Below are 14,362 nucleotides of genomic sequence, written 5' to 3'. Positions count from 1 at the left end.
AGAAGCAGGAAAAGCACTTTTGTGGGCATCCCTGATTATTTAAAGGGGAGCAGGTTGAAGAAGAGTTTGGATTTGATATTCCGTTTTATCACTACCCAAAGGAGTCTCAAAGCGGCTAACATTCTCCTTTCCCTTCCTCCCCCACAACAAACACTCTGTGAGGTGAGTGGGGTTGAGAGACTTCAAAGAAGTGTGACTAGCCCAAGGTCACCCAGCAGCTGCATGTGGAGGAGCGGGGACGCAAACCTGGTTCACCAGATTACGAGTCTACCGCTCTTAACCACTACACCACACTGGCTAACGTTTAACCAAGCTCAGGCTGTACTGAGCTAGTGGAATGGAAGTAGAACACAAGCGAGGTAGAGGATAAGGACACTGCCTTGGTTTTGTAGTCAAACCCTTTCCCCTCTGAACCATTTCAAATTTAGAGAACGACACTCATCTTTAGAAATGGAATCGTTTCTTTAGACAACTTCTGAGGTTTCCACACTTGCAAAGGCAGACACAGTAGTACTACAACAGTTACTAACCACACACAAACATACACACAAGTTATAAAAACAATACAACAATACTGAAAGAGAGCATTTATAAGACCAACTACGTGCTGATTTATTGCATTTTATTTGTGGATTTTTTTCCTTTTCTTACAAAAAAGACAGGCACAATTTATTTCTTTAAAATACCTCAAGTACATTGCAAAAAATTGATCACTATTCAAATTGCCCCTTTACACATAAATTAAAAGGATGTGTATATAAGATTTCAATGAGGCAGTAGTGCATTTTAGTAGGAATGAATTGCAAAATATATATTTTATACAGTAAATGTTAAATTTATAATTACCTATAAAAACTTTGAATTGCACAATAATTCACTTTACAATTGACAGATCTCTGGAAAAGAGCCATAGGCTTTAAAGAAACATTTGCCAAAAGTATTCTGTAGAGACACAAATTAGCATTTATTTCCCCTATGAATAATTGTCTAAAATAGAATTGTATTTGGTAATTGGGGTATATAATTTTTAGTGGGAAAGTAATTCTATATATGCTGTCCAAATATATGTCCTGCATATTTAAAGAGATCAGAGACACAGTGTTTCAATGCCACTAAATCATATCCATTTTAATTGAGTACCTACACCACAGAAATCTGGAAGTGTTTCAGTTGATTCATATTTTTGTATGCTACTACTGTTTTATCAAAGGATGAAAAAGGCACATAAGTACATTCTTCTGGACTTTCTTGAAGAAACACCTGCTGTATAATAGCAAATAGTTAAAACACAAAGACCCATAACTGCAGATTATTTGAAGCAGAGTCCAATAAGATTAGGCTTCATTTTCCATAGAATTTCTTGTTCAGCAGGAATATGAGGAGGTTTACATTTACTTTAGCTTTATCGAACATTTTCATTACAGAGACACCTTCATACTGCATTTGAAGCAAATCCTGCAATAAATAAAAACTGATTTTAAAACCATAAATTTTATTTAAATGTTGCATTCAAATGCATATCACATACTAAAAATAAAAATAAAAATGCACAGACAAAATCTCTAGCAACCCTCTTCTCAAGCATAGCTCATAATTTGCCATCTAGCGAACAAAAAAGCCTCAATACCATAAATTGTTGTACAGCAAGAACAGACAGACAAGTGCTTAATTAAGGAATGCATAGGACAAGCATTTTTTCAGCCCTCTGTCTGGTAAGGCCAGTGATACAATGATGGAGCTAACTCCACCAGTTTGTGTCTGATAATGATACAGACTTTTGCATATATATTTATTTTTGGGGGGGAGTTGGACACTTTCAGGTTTGTCTCAAAAGTAAAACAAACAGTTTGAAACAGGCACAATCCACTAAAATGACTGGAAATTAGGCAAGAAATGATGCAGTATAGCAGTGAGAGTGTGAGCTGAAGTCCCCTCACATCAACCACAAACTCAAGGCCATTCGATCTTGTGCATGTACAGTGATCCCCTCCTTACGTGGGGGTTATGTTCCAGGCCCCCATGCGCATAACTGCAATCATGTAAAGTGGGGAGCATGCCACTTTAAAATAGGGAGAGCAAGTGAGAGAGAAAGAGAGAGAGAGAGAGAGAGAGAGAGAGAGAGAGAGAGAGAGAGATGCACGTGCATTCAGATAATTAAAAGCAAGATTTACCTGAAAATGGAGCTGTACCTTTTCCATCTCCACACCCAAGAATTTAGCTTTGATATCAAAGTCACCCACTTCTTCACCAGGTGTAATTTCAAACATCACATTCTTAAACCTTAGAAGAGAAAAAAATAATTCAAAAATGTAAATAAAGTTATAAGATAGTCAATTAAATGTGTAATAGTCAAAGAGCAGAGCAGATGTTCTGAAAATACTGGGCGCAAAACCTACTGGTTAGGCTGAAGTTCATCAATGCCTAGTATAACCCCCTTTTCATGCAGGCGAGCTGCTGTATACTTCAGGGAAATGTTCTTGAGTTTGTTTCCTTTCTCCTCTTGTTTCCCATTCAATTTGATTGATCTACGCGAATTTCTGTAAAGTGTGAAAGATGTAAGCAGGTGTTAGTCCCCATACAACATTACCCCGTTCCCTAATAAAGGCAGCTGTTTTTAGAACAATTAATCAAGTTAATATTCTTCCTACCTGCTATCTGTTTTTAGAACAAAGGCAACCATAACTTGCCACATGATAAGGGTTTGTTGGAACATGTTTTGGAACATTATCTTCATGAGTAAAAGCAGTAATATTTTAGGACTGGGCAATCAATTGTTTCCACCCCATTACTTTTCATCACTCACCTCTGCTGCTGGGAAGAGTCAGGTGATACTGAATGTCCAGTTGCCACCACTTAGGTAAGAGGTAGGGAATGTGGCCCTCCATACCTCTCTAATTGGCTCTCAGAACATGCATACATTGTCCCACCCTCTTTTGCCTCTGTTCCCACTCACCACTGGCACCTCAGAACATAACTCAGGAGGGATCAAGTAACCATGGCTGTACCACTATGCAGATAAGTTAGCACTGCCAAACCTTAATTCTGTTTTGGGTGGTGGGATGGATGGAAGAGCCAATATGATGAGTAGGTGAGGGACTTTATCAATTATATTTTATCCCTCCACAGACACACATGTGTGAGTTAAAAAAAAAAAAAAGAACAGTATGTCCGGGCAAACTTTTTTATAACAAGAATACAAAGCTGAAAATGAATGAACTGCAGCTAAAATATTATGTTCATTTTTTCACATGGTCTAGTCCTTCCCCTGCCCATCCTCCTAATATTCTTAAGTCTTCTTGAGTCTTCAGAGAGTAGCTGGAAGTGGAGATGCAAAAAAAGGGTCCTCCTTTCCTTCCACTCTGCAGTTTTAAACAGAACTCTTAGGCGCAATACTGCACCCAGAGCTCACAAATAGCTCACCCTAATGAAATTTCCTGTCACAAAATGCATCTAGAACAATGGCAGTTTCGAACACTGACATAAAGTCTTACATTAAAGCATGGGTCAGTGTTTGTTTTAGTAAATTTCAAGGGATTTCTAGTGATTCAACTACCCAGGCCCGTCAGCAGAAGCCAGAGCTAGGACTCCTGCTAGCACACACCCCCCCAACCTGCGACCCTCCAGATGCTTTGGCCTACAACTCCCATGATCCCTAGCTAATAGGACCAGTGGTCAGGGATGATGGGAATTGTAGTCCAAAACATCTGGAGGGCCGAAGGTTGGGGATGCCTGTGCTAGCATAACAAGGCTTCCACCACCCTCTCCTCCCTCCCCTGATCTGTTCTGGAGGGTTGGGTGAACTCCCAAAACGGATGCAGGGAGAACAGAATAAAGATCATTACGTGGAGCAAGCAGAAATGCTTCTGTTGATGGAACAACATTTTTAGTGCTACATTTAATTCCATCCTGTAACATGGTAATATTGAAGCTTTCTACCTATGATGCTAAAGTGCTGAATTTTCTTTAAAAAAAGTATTTCACTTACTTTCTTGTCAAGTTATCTAAACAGGTTTTGATATAAGTGTTGTAATAATTTATTTGATCTTCATAAAAAGCTTTCTTGGAATTGAGTGCATTTAGTGTCTGCTGGAGTTTCACCAGTTCTGCTTTTCGATGCTGTCTGTATCTTCGTTGATTTCTGATATCCTAAAGAAAGTTTTCACATATTAGTTGATTTATTTTACATGGCAAACATGCATTATTTTTTTTACTTCTACAGAGGTGTCAGGCTTCTCATTTAGTTGATGAGGAATGCTTTTATAAGCAAACTACCTGTTCTTGAGTACTTCCATTGAGTAATGAATGATTCCAGCTAAACTGTTATGGAAAAGCTGATGGATATAGGAGTCATACAGATATGTATCCAATGTTGTGAAAGTGGAAAGCAGCTTGTGAAACCATGTCTACTCTTCTCTTCCTCCCCCTCCCCAAGAACCCTTTACAGACAGTGAGAGTGGCTACTAAACATTACAGGCTGCAGTGAAAGGATGGAATTGCCCAAAATTTAGTGGAGGAGAACTAGCACCATGCTTACAAGGAAACTGTGTGTGTGTGTGTGTGTGTGTGTGTGTGTGTGTGTGTGTGTTGCAGTACGGTTTTTAGTATCAATGGGCAAACATAGTTGGAGAAATTTAACAATATTCAAAGTACCTTTGCTATTTCATTGATTATTTCCTGGTACTTATTTTCAGATGAAACCAGTCCAGCCTGTTCCAGTGTCCGGAGGTTCCTCTGGATTTTCCTTTTCTTTTGCTCTAGTGGTAGCTGCCCTTCTTCAAGAATAGACTGACTGTGTTTCATTTTTTCTGGAGTTTTAGAATCCAAGATTGCACGTTTTTCAATTATTTTCAAGTGCTCAGCTTCCTAAGAGAAAGAGCAGTTTACACCTTTATACAAACAATGAAGCCTATTAACTATGCATGCATTAACTTCATGGCTGTTAATAACTTTCCCACATGGATTAGTTAGCTTTTGGATTACTCCAGCTTTCCAGACAGAATTGGACCCCCAGCTCCTTCAACCTTTCCTGTAATGGCTACTCTTCTAGATGTATTTTCCTATCCCTAATAATTCTTTCCAGCTTGTATGACATCTCAAAAATATATCACAATTAGACAAACTGTATATTTAGTTTCTTACAGTGATATCTGAAGATTCTGAAGAAGAACTTTACATAAAGTGTGTAGAGGTTTTAAACACCAGTGTTCCCAAGAAATTTCCTAGCTTCCCCATAAAGTTTATGTTCATGTGGCAAGCCAAATAAACTCACGTTCAAACTACTTCATTTCATATACAAAGCCCATATTTTTCTTCTTCCTGGAAAACTAGTGAAGCATCAACAGAACATTTTAAGCAAGTTAAAACAAACACCTGCAGGTAACTGTGCTGTAGATCCCATAAAGTCTGATGCTAAGTTTGAGCTGTAAAATCAAATGTGCATTTGGAAGGAATTCCTACAGAAATCACCATAATACAAGAGTATTCTACAATGAGAAAATGCTGGGATACCAATGTATTTTAAAATGCTATATGCAATTATTACTGACCTATACCTATTTAGAAGTAATGTATCAAAGCTTTAATCAAGAGCCAGCATGCAATGGCTAGATCTGGTTCACAAAAACCCAGGTCCACCTCTTCACCTAGGCATAAGTTATCTTAGTGCAGGGGTAGGCAACCTAAGGCCTGTGGGGTGGATGCGGCCCAATCACCTTCTCAATCTGGCCCGCAGATGGTCCGGGAATCAGCGTGTTTTTACATGAGTAGAATGTGTCCTTTTATTTAAAATGCATCTCTGGGTTATTTGTGGGGCCTGCCTGGTGTTTTGACATGAGCAGAATGTGTACTTTTATTTAAAATGCATCTTTGGGTTATGTGTGGGGCATAGAAATTCGTTCATATTTTTTTTCAAAATATAGTCTGGCCCACCACATGGTCTGAGGGATGGTGGACCAGCCCACGGCTGGAAAATGTTGCTGACTGCTGCCTTATTGGGTTGTTGAGAGGATAAAACAGCAGGGGAGTGGAGGATAAAGGACATATACACTGCCAAAAGTCTCTTAGAGATGGGACAGGGGGGAAATATTATTTGTTTGGTTGTTTAATTTCTATACCACCCTTCATCCAAAGATCCCAGAAAAATACAAAATGAGAATACAAAATAGATAATGAAACAAAAACAAACGCATAACCTCCCTTCCACAAACACATTTGAAAAGCAATAGAACCAAACGCCTACTTGAGAAAACATTTTCCCCTGGTGCCTAAAAATATGTAATGAAGACACCAGGCAAGCCTCCCTGGGGAGAGCATTCCACAAATGGGGAACCACCACAGAAAAGGCCCATTCTCATGTTGTCACCTTCTGGACCTCTCATGGAGGCGGCACACAAATGAGGGCCTTGAATGATAATTACACGTTGAAGGCTGATTCATACCGGGAGAGGTGGTCCTTGAGATATTGAGGTCCTGAGCCTTTTAAGACTTTATAGGGCAAAACCAGCACTTTGAATTGGGTCTGGAAACTAATGGGCAGCCAGTTCAGTCAGGCCAGGATGGGTGTAGTATGCTCAAACCGTCTTTTTCTGGTGAGCAACCTGGCTGCTGAATTCTGCACCGGCTGAAGTTTCTCAACTGTTTTCAGAGGCAGCCCTCAATATAACACATTGCAGTAATATGACAGAGGTTACCTGAGCATAAACAACAGAAGTTAGGCAATCCCTGTCCAGATAGGGGCACTAGCCGAAGCTGATGGAAAGCACTACACCACTGAGGCCACATGAGCCTCATGTGATCTAGAAGTACTCCAGAGCTCCCAAGTGTAATCCCATCCCAAGTGTAATCCCATCAAAAGCAGGAAACCTTCCATCCATCTGGTCTAGGGAACCGCCCACTAACAGTGCCTTAGTCATATCTGATGAAATAATCTCTTCTCTTCTTTCCACCATATGCTGTTTTGGGGTTTCTCCAGACCTCCCACAGTCAATTGGGGAGAGGCTGTTCAGGGAGAGAAGAGGGAGCAGGGAGCCCTGTTACACTAGTCGAATCTACCCTACATTGTCTTCAGATTCGAAACATTTTGCAAAGATGCCAAAACAGAAGAGTACATTTTGTTTTAAGGCCTGGTTACCAACAGTACAACCAAAGTTATTCTACTCAGACAGAAGGAGGATTAGATTCAGGTAGGTAGGCATGTTGGTCTGATGCAGTCGAAAACAAGAAGGGGAAAAAAAGAAGGATTAGTTACCTGAATTTCAGTTGCTGGTGTTTCCAGGATTTTTACAAGTGTCTCTCCTGGCTGAGTTCGTATCACATCAATAATAAGCCTTTTTGTCCTTAATGAGGGGAAAAGTTGGAAAATTCTGAATAATTACGATTTTTACAGAAAGGCATTTCGGTATCAAACAACATCATCCAATGGTGTCCACCCAACTGCACAATTGATTTCCACTTGCAAGCAGAGTCTTTTTCTCACCCTCTACCTTCCTGCTTCGCCACAAATCCCAAGGTTCCCTCAACCCCTCAGAGACGATGGCAGGGGAAGGAAAAGTCTGCTTGTACAACACTGGACATTATCTAACAGTTTAATACAAATACCAGAACTTACAACATTCTTCTTCTTGGCAATAGTCACCGTAAATGGAATATTTTAAGGCTGGAAGTGTCGGAAATATTAAAATTCTAAAACCAGGCAAGAATATTTTTATTCACTCAGACATTCAATCACACAGCATGAACTGGTTTTAACTGTGGTTTTACTCACTTGGCTGTATTTTTGGACTGGATGTATGTTTTTTATCAATTTGTTTAATTCTGATTTTATATCAATATTTTTGCTGAATGTCACAGGAAAATGCGTGCATAAATAGTTAAAAATATAAACCCGGTGGGGTGGGGAGGAGGGAAGGATTCTAGATGTCTGAAAGTGGGGAAAAGTTGTGCCATTTTACTCTCTCTGCATCAGCATTAGCAGGTTTCCTGCTTGGCAGGGGGTTGGACTCGATGGCCCTTGTGGTCTCTTCCAACTCTTTGATTCTATGATTCTAGGTAAAATGGCAGGCAGCAGAGGGTAAAAGTACAAGTTAATTTTGACCACATTTGTACTCAGCATATATGTGCCTTTTTTATTTAAAGAAGTTCTTCCAGTGTATCTTTCCTTCTAACAGTGACAAATTCAAGACAGCTGTTTCCTATGGTTCTCTGTGAAGTCTTATCTGTATCCTGTTCTTCAAACATCCTCTTTTTCACAAAACCTTATTAGGGAACAGTTCCTGTGTCTTCTTTCTATAGGCTTTCCAAGAGTATCCCATTGTAAAGTTGCCTCCAAATACCAACATACAAACCGAACATTTACATTTTGAGGTGTCCATATACAGCATAATTCTGTTTGATTAAAAGGAGCAGACTTTGCTTCAGAATATGTAACAGGGCTTGGGACAACGCTCAATTATTTGCTTATTCGTTTGCCATCTATCTAGTGAATCCCTTTTGCTGAGCACACTTTCATGGGAGCACTGCTGATTTCGTTGTGTGCCGCTGTGATTAGGTCTTGAACCAAGGATTTAAAAATAATTTAAAGAATGACACTTTATCATACAACTGCTTGCATGGCTTCAAATACTAAATCTTCCTTAGCATAAATTTTATATATTGTCCTTAAATGTCTGCTCGTCTATTTAAGGCTCACATAGAATGGAAGGTTTTCTTTGGCACAAGGCAATAAATTGTACAATTAGTAGCAAATTACAGTAGTAAAATTCAGCAAAAGCATTATTTAAAAAACATACTTCATCATCAGGCCCTTAAGATCTTGTTCTTCACCTTCCCGTAAGTCATACTTCCTGGTCAGTGAAAGAGAGATTTCTGTCTTCACAAGCTGACCTAAAGTGTTTTCCTTGTTTGGGTCATTGGGATCTACAGCACCTTCCCCTATAGAGGGGAGGGAAAAAGTGTAATTTAGGATTGTAAAGAGAGATTAAAGTTGGAACAAACTAAAAACAGAGTAAGATATTATATAGCCATGGGTTTGTGTACCCTACACATAATAATAATAATAATAATAATAATAATAATAATAATAATAATTCTACACCAAAGCAAGCAATATTTAGAATCTTTTATGTACAGTTCAGAATATGTATTCAAAGTTGACAGATCCTTCCATCCCTTATTGGGAAGAGCAAGGCTGTCTGATACTTCCCACATAGATATGCTATTATAATAGCACTACATTATTTATCAGCATGTAAAAGCTATAAATAAAAAATTGATTACCCTTATAGTTATTTGATAGCTAATTTCTAGAAATAGAACAGGTATTTCTAGAAGATGTGCAAAAACCAAACCATCATCTAGTTCAAGGCCTACTTTTATTTTACATCCGTATACAAGTTAGGTATCTTTCCAGTATATATTTGTTTTGTTGGCTTACCAAGGAATGTCTCCACATCAGGAACTTCCCCCAGCCCTTCCAGAAGCTCATTTAAGACATCGTTTTTGTCAGGAGCAATGGCATCCTGATGCTCTAGTAAAAGCTGTAAAGAAAATTGCCCTTGTTGAAACTTTTGCAAAAGAACAACAACAACAATAACAATAATTTTTTTATACCCCGCCCTTCCTGGTTCAGAAAACCGGGCTCAGGGCGGCTAACAACAAATTTAAAACAAAAAACAGCATAAAACGTGAATAACAATAAATTCAGAATTAAAAAATCAAAAATCAGTTTAGGGGGAAAATCCATCCAATAAACATTAGATCATCACCAGGGCTAGCTTAGTCCTATTTCGGCCAGCGAGGAGACCCAGGGAAGAATTAGCTGTGGGATCCCAGAGTGGGTAATCTTCATAAAAAGGGGGAGGGGAGGAAGGAAGGGGAATAAAATATCAGTCTAAGTTCAAATTGAAAGCCAGGCAGAATAGCTCTGTCTTACAGGCCCTGCGGAAAGAAGTTAAATCCTGACATGTTACTGTATGCTATTATTAACTCATATATCTATTTTGACAGAAGTCCATTTTTTTGGTTGGGCTATTCAGTACTCCTAAATACAGGTAGCAGATTAGAAGCTACAAATTTAATAGGTAATAATAATAACAAAACTTCACCAACACTAACACATATTTATGCAAATCCCATAAGTTTTAGGAGGTGTTTACTTCCACTTACATGTGCTATTATCAATCTGTTTGCAAAACTATACTCAAATTATCTCATTTTGCAAATTTTATTCCCATATTCCAGAAACTCCATAACCCAAATTTAATAGGTACTATTTCAGTGCTTTCTAATTCTCCTTGGCACACACTTACTGAATGTGTGTTGATAATTTCTTCAATAGAAATGTAAATAACTGGCTTGCTTAGTGTCACCATATCAGAGTATTCATCAATATTGAATTTTTCTTCAGGTTCAGGAACGCCACATGCAGCTTGGAAAAAATTCCTAAGGAGGAAAGGAAATTGTAATTTCACTAAAAAAGATTGGAGTTAAGTCTTTCCACACACAAATATACTCTTGCCCCTGGTCCCAAGCTTTATTCATTTTAACAGTAGAATTTAGGGCAGGAAAAATTGTTGTTGTTGTCATTGTTAAACAATTCGCAGCCGGAAACCCTTGCGGATCTACTTCAAGTCACTCACAGATAAATCAGTTCATTCTGCCTAGCCCTGATCGATACTAAAACCACCTTGAGGCCATACAGCCAAAAGACAGAATTTGTTTTAAATTTTAACAAAACCCCTCACCACTTAAGGCAGGCTTCCTCAAAGTCAGCCCTCCAGATGTTTTGAGACTACAATTCCCATCATCCCTGACCACTGAGTCGTGCTAGCTAGGGATCATGGGAGTTGTAGGCCAAAAAACATCTGGAGGGCCGAATTTGAGGAAGCTTGACTTAAGGTTTCAAGCAAGATTGCCACATGCACTGAAATAACAACCAAAGAAAAAGCCTATTGGATCAGGCCAATGTCCCATCTAGGACCAGCATCCTGCTCCCACAGTGGCCAACCAGATGCCTGTGGCAAGCCTGCAAGCTGGACATGGGCACAAAACCACTCTGTCCACTTGTGATTCCCAGCATCTGGTACTCACGAGGCACAATGCCTCTGACATTGGAGGTAGAACACAATCCAAGCACTATTTCCTACCATTGTCTTGCAAAATAACAAACACACTGCTCTTCTTGGCTGGAAAATTATTTCCCTTAATAATAATATGGTGTGGTCATTATGGCCAAGTAAAGTATAACTTGTGCAATGTAATGACAATTACCAATTAGACTGGAAAGTTTGCATTAAAACGTCAGTGTGCATGAACTCGCATGACAAGCTGATATAGTAAGAAATCTATTTTCAAAACACCAAGAAAAGTATTTAGGTTATCTACAGAATACCAAAGTGAGTACCAAAGTCTATGAGAAGCCTAAAACAACTGGCTACTGACATCTAAAAGAGGTAAATCTCACAACAAAGTTTACTGTTCACACCCCTACTTTGCACAGACCTGAATTTCTCATATGTCTGAGAGAGGTAACTGTTCATCGATGAGAGATGTGCATTTTCCCCTTCAAAGAGGTTGTTTGAGGCAGCATGTTGAAGGACTTTGGCCACACAACCCAAATTTCTCCTCTGATCAGAATGGATCTGGCCTCCAGCTGTCATGTCTATGATGTCAAACCCATCAGGTGCAACAATGGCTGGATTCATAAATCGATAGTACAGGAGATTTCCAATGATCTATGGGAGGGAAACATTTTCAGATAGACTTCTCCTTAACATGTTTATACAGTCCTTAATATGTTTATTTCTTAAAACAGAATTTATTAAAAATACTTTTTATTTGTTATGAACACAAGTCAAAGATTTGGGTGGGTTGGTGGGGTTGGGGAAAATGTTTGACACAGTAAAAACCCTACTGGGTCTTTTTGCTTCATATCTTGTTTGAGAGCAGTATTTATACTTTAGGGTCTTATTCACCCATATGAACTTGCCCACATTTTCAGATCAGCTTCTGAGCTCCTACTCATGTGGCCACATTTAAGATCTGTTAGGCTGGAGGATACTTCCCAGTGGTGGTTCCTTCCCTCTGGAATTCCATTCCAAAAGTTATACAGCTGGCTCCAGCAGTTCAGGTTTCGAAATATGTTTTCCCTGGCTGCTGATGGGAGCTTTTAAACACCATCTCAAAACTTCTTTACTGGCATTGCTGGCACCATCATTACCTATCCTTAGGCACCAGGCAAAAACATTCCCTTTTCACCAGGCTTTTGTGCTTTTAATTATCTACGACCTTGTTGTGTGGGGTGGAATGTTTTGAAAAGTAGAATTTTCTTTTAGAATTTTTAAAAATGCTGGTTTTAGTGTATGTATGGGTTTGGTTTTTTGCTTTAAGAACTGCAAGTTGCTTTGAGTTGCTGTGGCAAAAATATGACTAAATAATAATAATAATAATAATAATAATAATAATAATAATACTCTGCACACAGGCTGGTTTACAGACTGTTGCTCAAAGACCTTTTAGCCTCTCTCTTAGCCACTGCTAGAATGACAGTGGTTAGTAGTCATAAAACTTCATCGTACTTTTCTCTTGCTTCCTGGTACAATTGGATCTGGCAGATTGCCCTTCCTGAAAGGTTAACTCATAATACCAGGGTTTTGAAAGATCAAGCCAAGACAGGTTAAGAGGTTGGAGTAACTTGGTTTCCTTTCATATCCTTCATCAGTCATTCTGGAGGGACATCTTTAGTGATATTGAGGAATGCTAAACTCTCCCCCAGCTCCTTCCATTCATTCAGAAAATGTAATGGTATAGTGAACAATCTGTACAATTAACTTTGTTCTTCTTCTGGTTCATTGTTGCAAATGATGTTTGTTTTATCCTACACTTTGTAACATTGTTTGAGGGACTCTCCAGACTGTTCCTTTCACTGTGGTTGTATTTTGCAACATGTATATGACACAATAATACTGCACGCATGAGAGGTGGATTTTATTCTGCTTTAGTTTGATCCGAGACGCTTGCCCAATGTTACATTAAAGGTAAAGGGACCCCTGACCATTAGGTCCAGTCGTGACCGACTCTGGGGTTGCGGCACTCATCTTGCTTTATTGGCCGAGGGAGCTGGCATACAGCTTCTGGGTCATGTGGCCAGCATGACTAAGCCGCTTCTTGCAAACCAGAGCAGTGCACGGAAACGCTGTTTACCTTCCTGCCGGAGCGGTACGTATTTATCTACTTGCACTTCGTGCTTTCAAACTGCTAGGTTGGCAGGAGCAGGGACCGAGCAACGGGAGCTCACCCCGTCACGGGGATTCAAACCGCCGACCTTCTGATCGCAAGTCCTAGGCTCTGTGGTTTAACCCACAGCGCCACCCGCATCCCGGCTGTCCAAATGGGCAATAGCATAACAAAAGTGGGGCAAAAGTAAACTGGAACATTTGAGGTATAAAAAGTTATAGTAATTCAGCATATAAAAAGTTACAGGAATTGTCTGCCCTACCAGGAGTCACCAAGCATTGAGCCTGTCCCCTTCTGTATGCTAGGTAACTGATCTACTACTGAGCTATGGTCTTCCCCCCACTGCAAGCTGGCAAGTAAGGGCTGTCATCCTAAGAGGCAAAGTTCAATTTATGATATGATTATGGGGGGAAATATGATACACTATGATGAAGTACTATAACAAAAGCCTTTTGGGGGGGGTAAGTATACCCAAGATAATGGATGTTTTGCTTACTGCAATTTATGGAAACAGTTTCACCTACCTTCAACTAGTGCAATCTCTCCCCCAAATCCTGAAAAGAGGATCTATTTAGACCTCCCCTTAACAGTCTAGATCTTCCTATCAGTCACAGAAATGGCTGCTGCACAGTGTAGATTTCAGCACTCTGGGGGTGCAAGCTTCAAGCTTTTCTGCACCAGCACACTAAGCAAGATGCTTGGCTGTGAAGCAGCTCATCACCTACTTTGAGGAAGGGGAACAAGGTGTTCCTGTCTACTTCACTCCCCTCCAAACTGAATTATGAGTCAAGTCAATACTTCTAGCCATTTGTTGGATGTGACAAGGATATTCCTACTATAATTGTAGAGACGTTTCTGGATTGGATTGAGGCCACTGTTGTCTTGAAGTTTTAGAAAATAGGTCTTAATTAATACTTTAAAAAATTATATTCACTGCATTAAAAAGATCAATACGGGCCATCTTTACCCTAATGCAATTATTTTTGAGTTAAGGCAGGTTTAACCATCCTTGGATCATTCAATCTTTGTGACTACACCTAAAGAAGAGCAGCTATGCCCAGTTTATGGAAGTACACTTTCTGCCAGGTCTCCTAAGAGTATTGTATGCCAGTCAAAAGCTTCAGCTTGGATA

At 39.5% G+C, this 14,362-nt stretch overlaps 1 protein-coding gene across 5 annotated transcripts in view; it reads right to left on the bottom strand.

Moving 5' to 3' along the window:
• Positions 1–605: 605 nt before the first annotated feature.
• The window catches only part of IQGAP2 (IQ motif containing GTPase activating protein 2), a 116,638-nt gene continuing 102,881 nt past the window's right edge, over positions 606–14,362 (bottom strand). For all 5 annotated transcript variants that reach the window (XM_083465160.1, XM_083465159.1, XM_083465163.1 and 2 more), the window contains 10 exons: positions 11,497–11,729; positions 10,305–10,437; positions 9,431–9,533; positions 8,787–8,928; positions 7,247–7,334; positions 4,651–4,863; positions 3,986–4,146; positions 2,397–2,537; positions 2,172–2,280; positions 606–1,455 (listed from right to left, as the gene is read on the bottom strand). In XM_083465160.1, coding sequence (XP_083321286.1) covers positions 1,342–1,455; positions 2,172–2,280; positions 2,397–2,537; positions 3,986–4,146; positions 4,651–4,863; positions 7,247–7,334; positions 8,787–8,928; positions 9,431–9,533; positions 10,305–10,437; positions 11,497–11,729 — 1,437 coding nt within the window. In that variant the 3' untranslated portion in view covers positions 606–1,341. The remainder of the gene's footprint in view (positions 1,456–2,171; positions 2,281–2,396; positions 2,538–3,985; positions 4,147–4,650; positions 4,864–7,246; positions 7,335–8,786; positions 8,929–9,430; positions 9,534–10,304; positions 10,438–11,496; positions 11,730–14,362) is intronic.

The sequence above is a fragment of the Podarcis liolepis genome, assembly GCF_965112155.1.
Source record: "Podarcis liolepis genome assembly, chromosome: 11".
NCBI lineage: Eukaryota > Metazoa > Chordata > Lepidosauria > Squamata > Lacertidae > Podarcis > Podarcis liolepis.
Note: the sequence above shows the minus strand (reverse complement) of the source record. Positions and strands in the feature narration are given on the sequence as shown.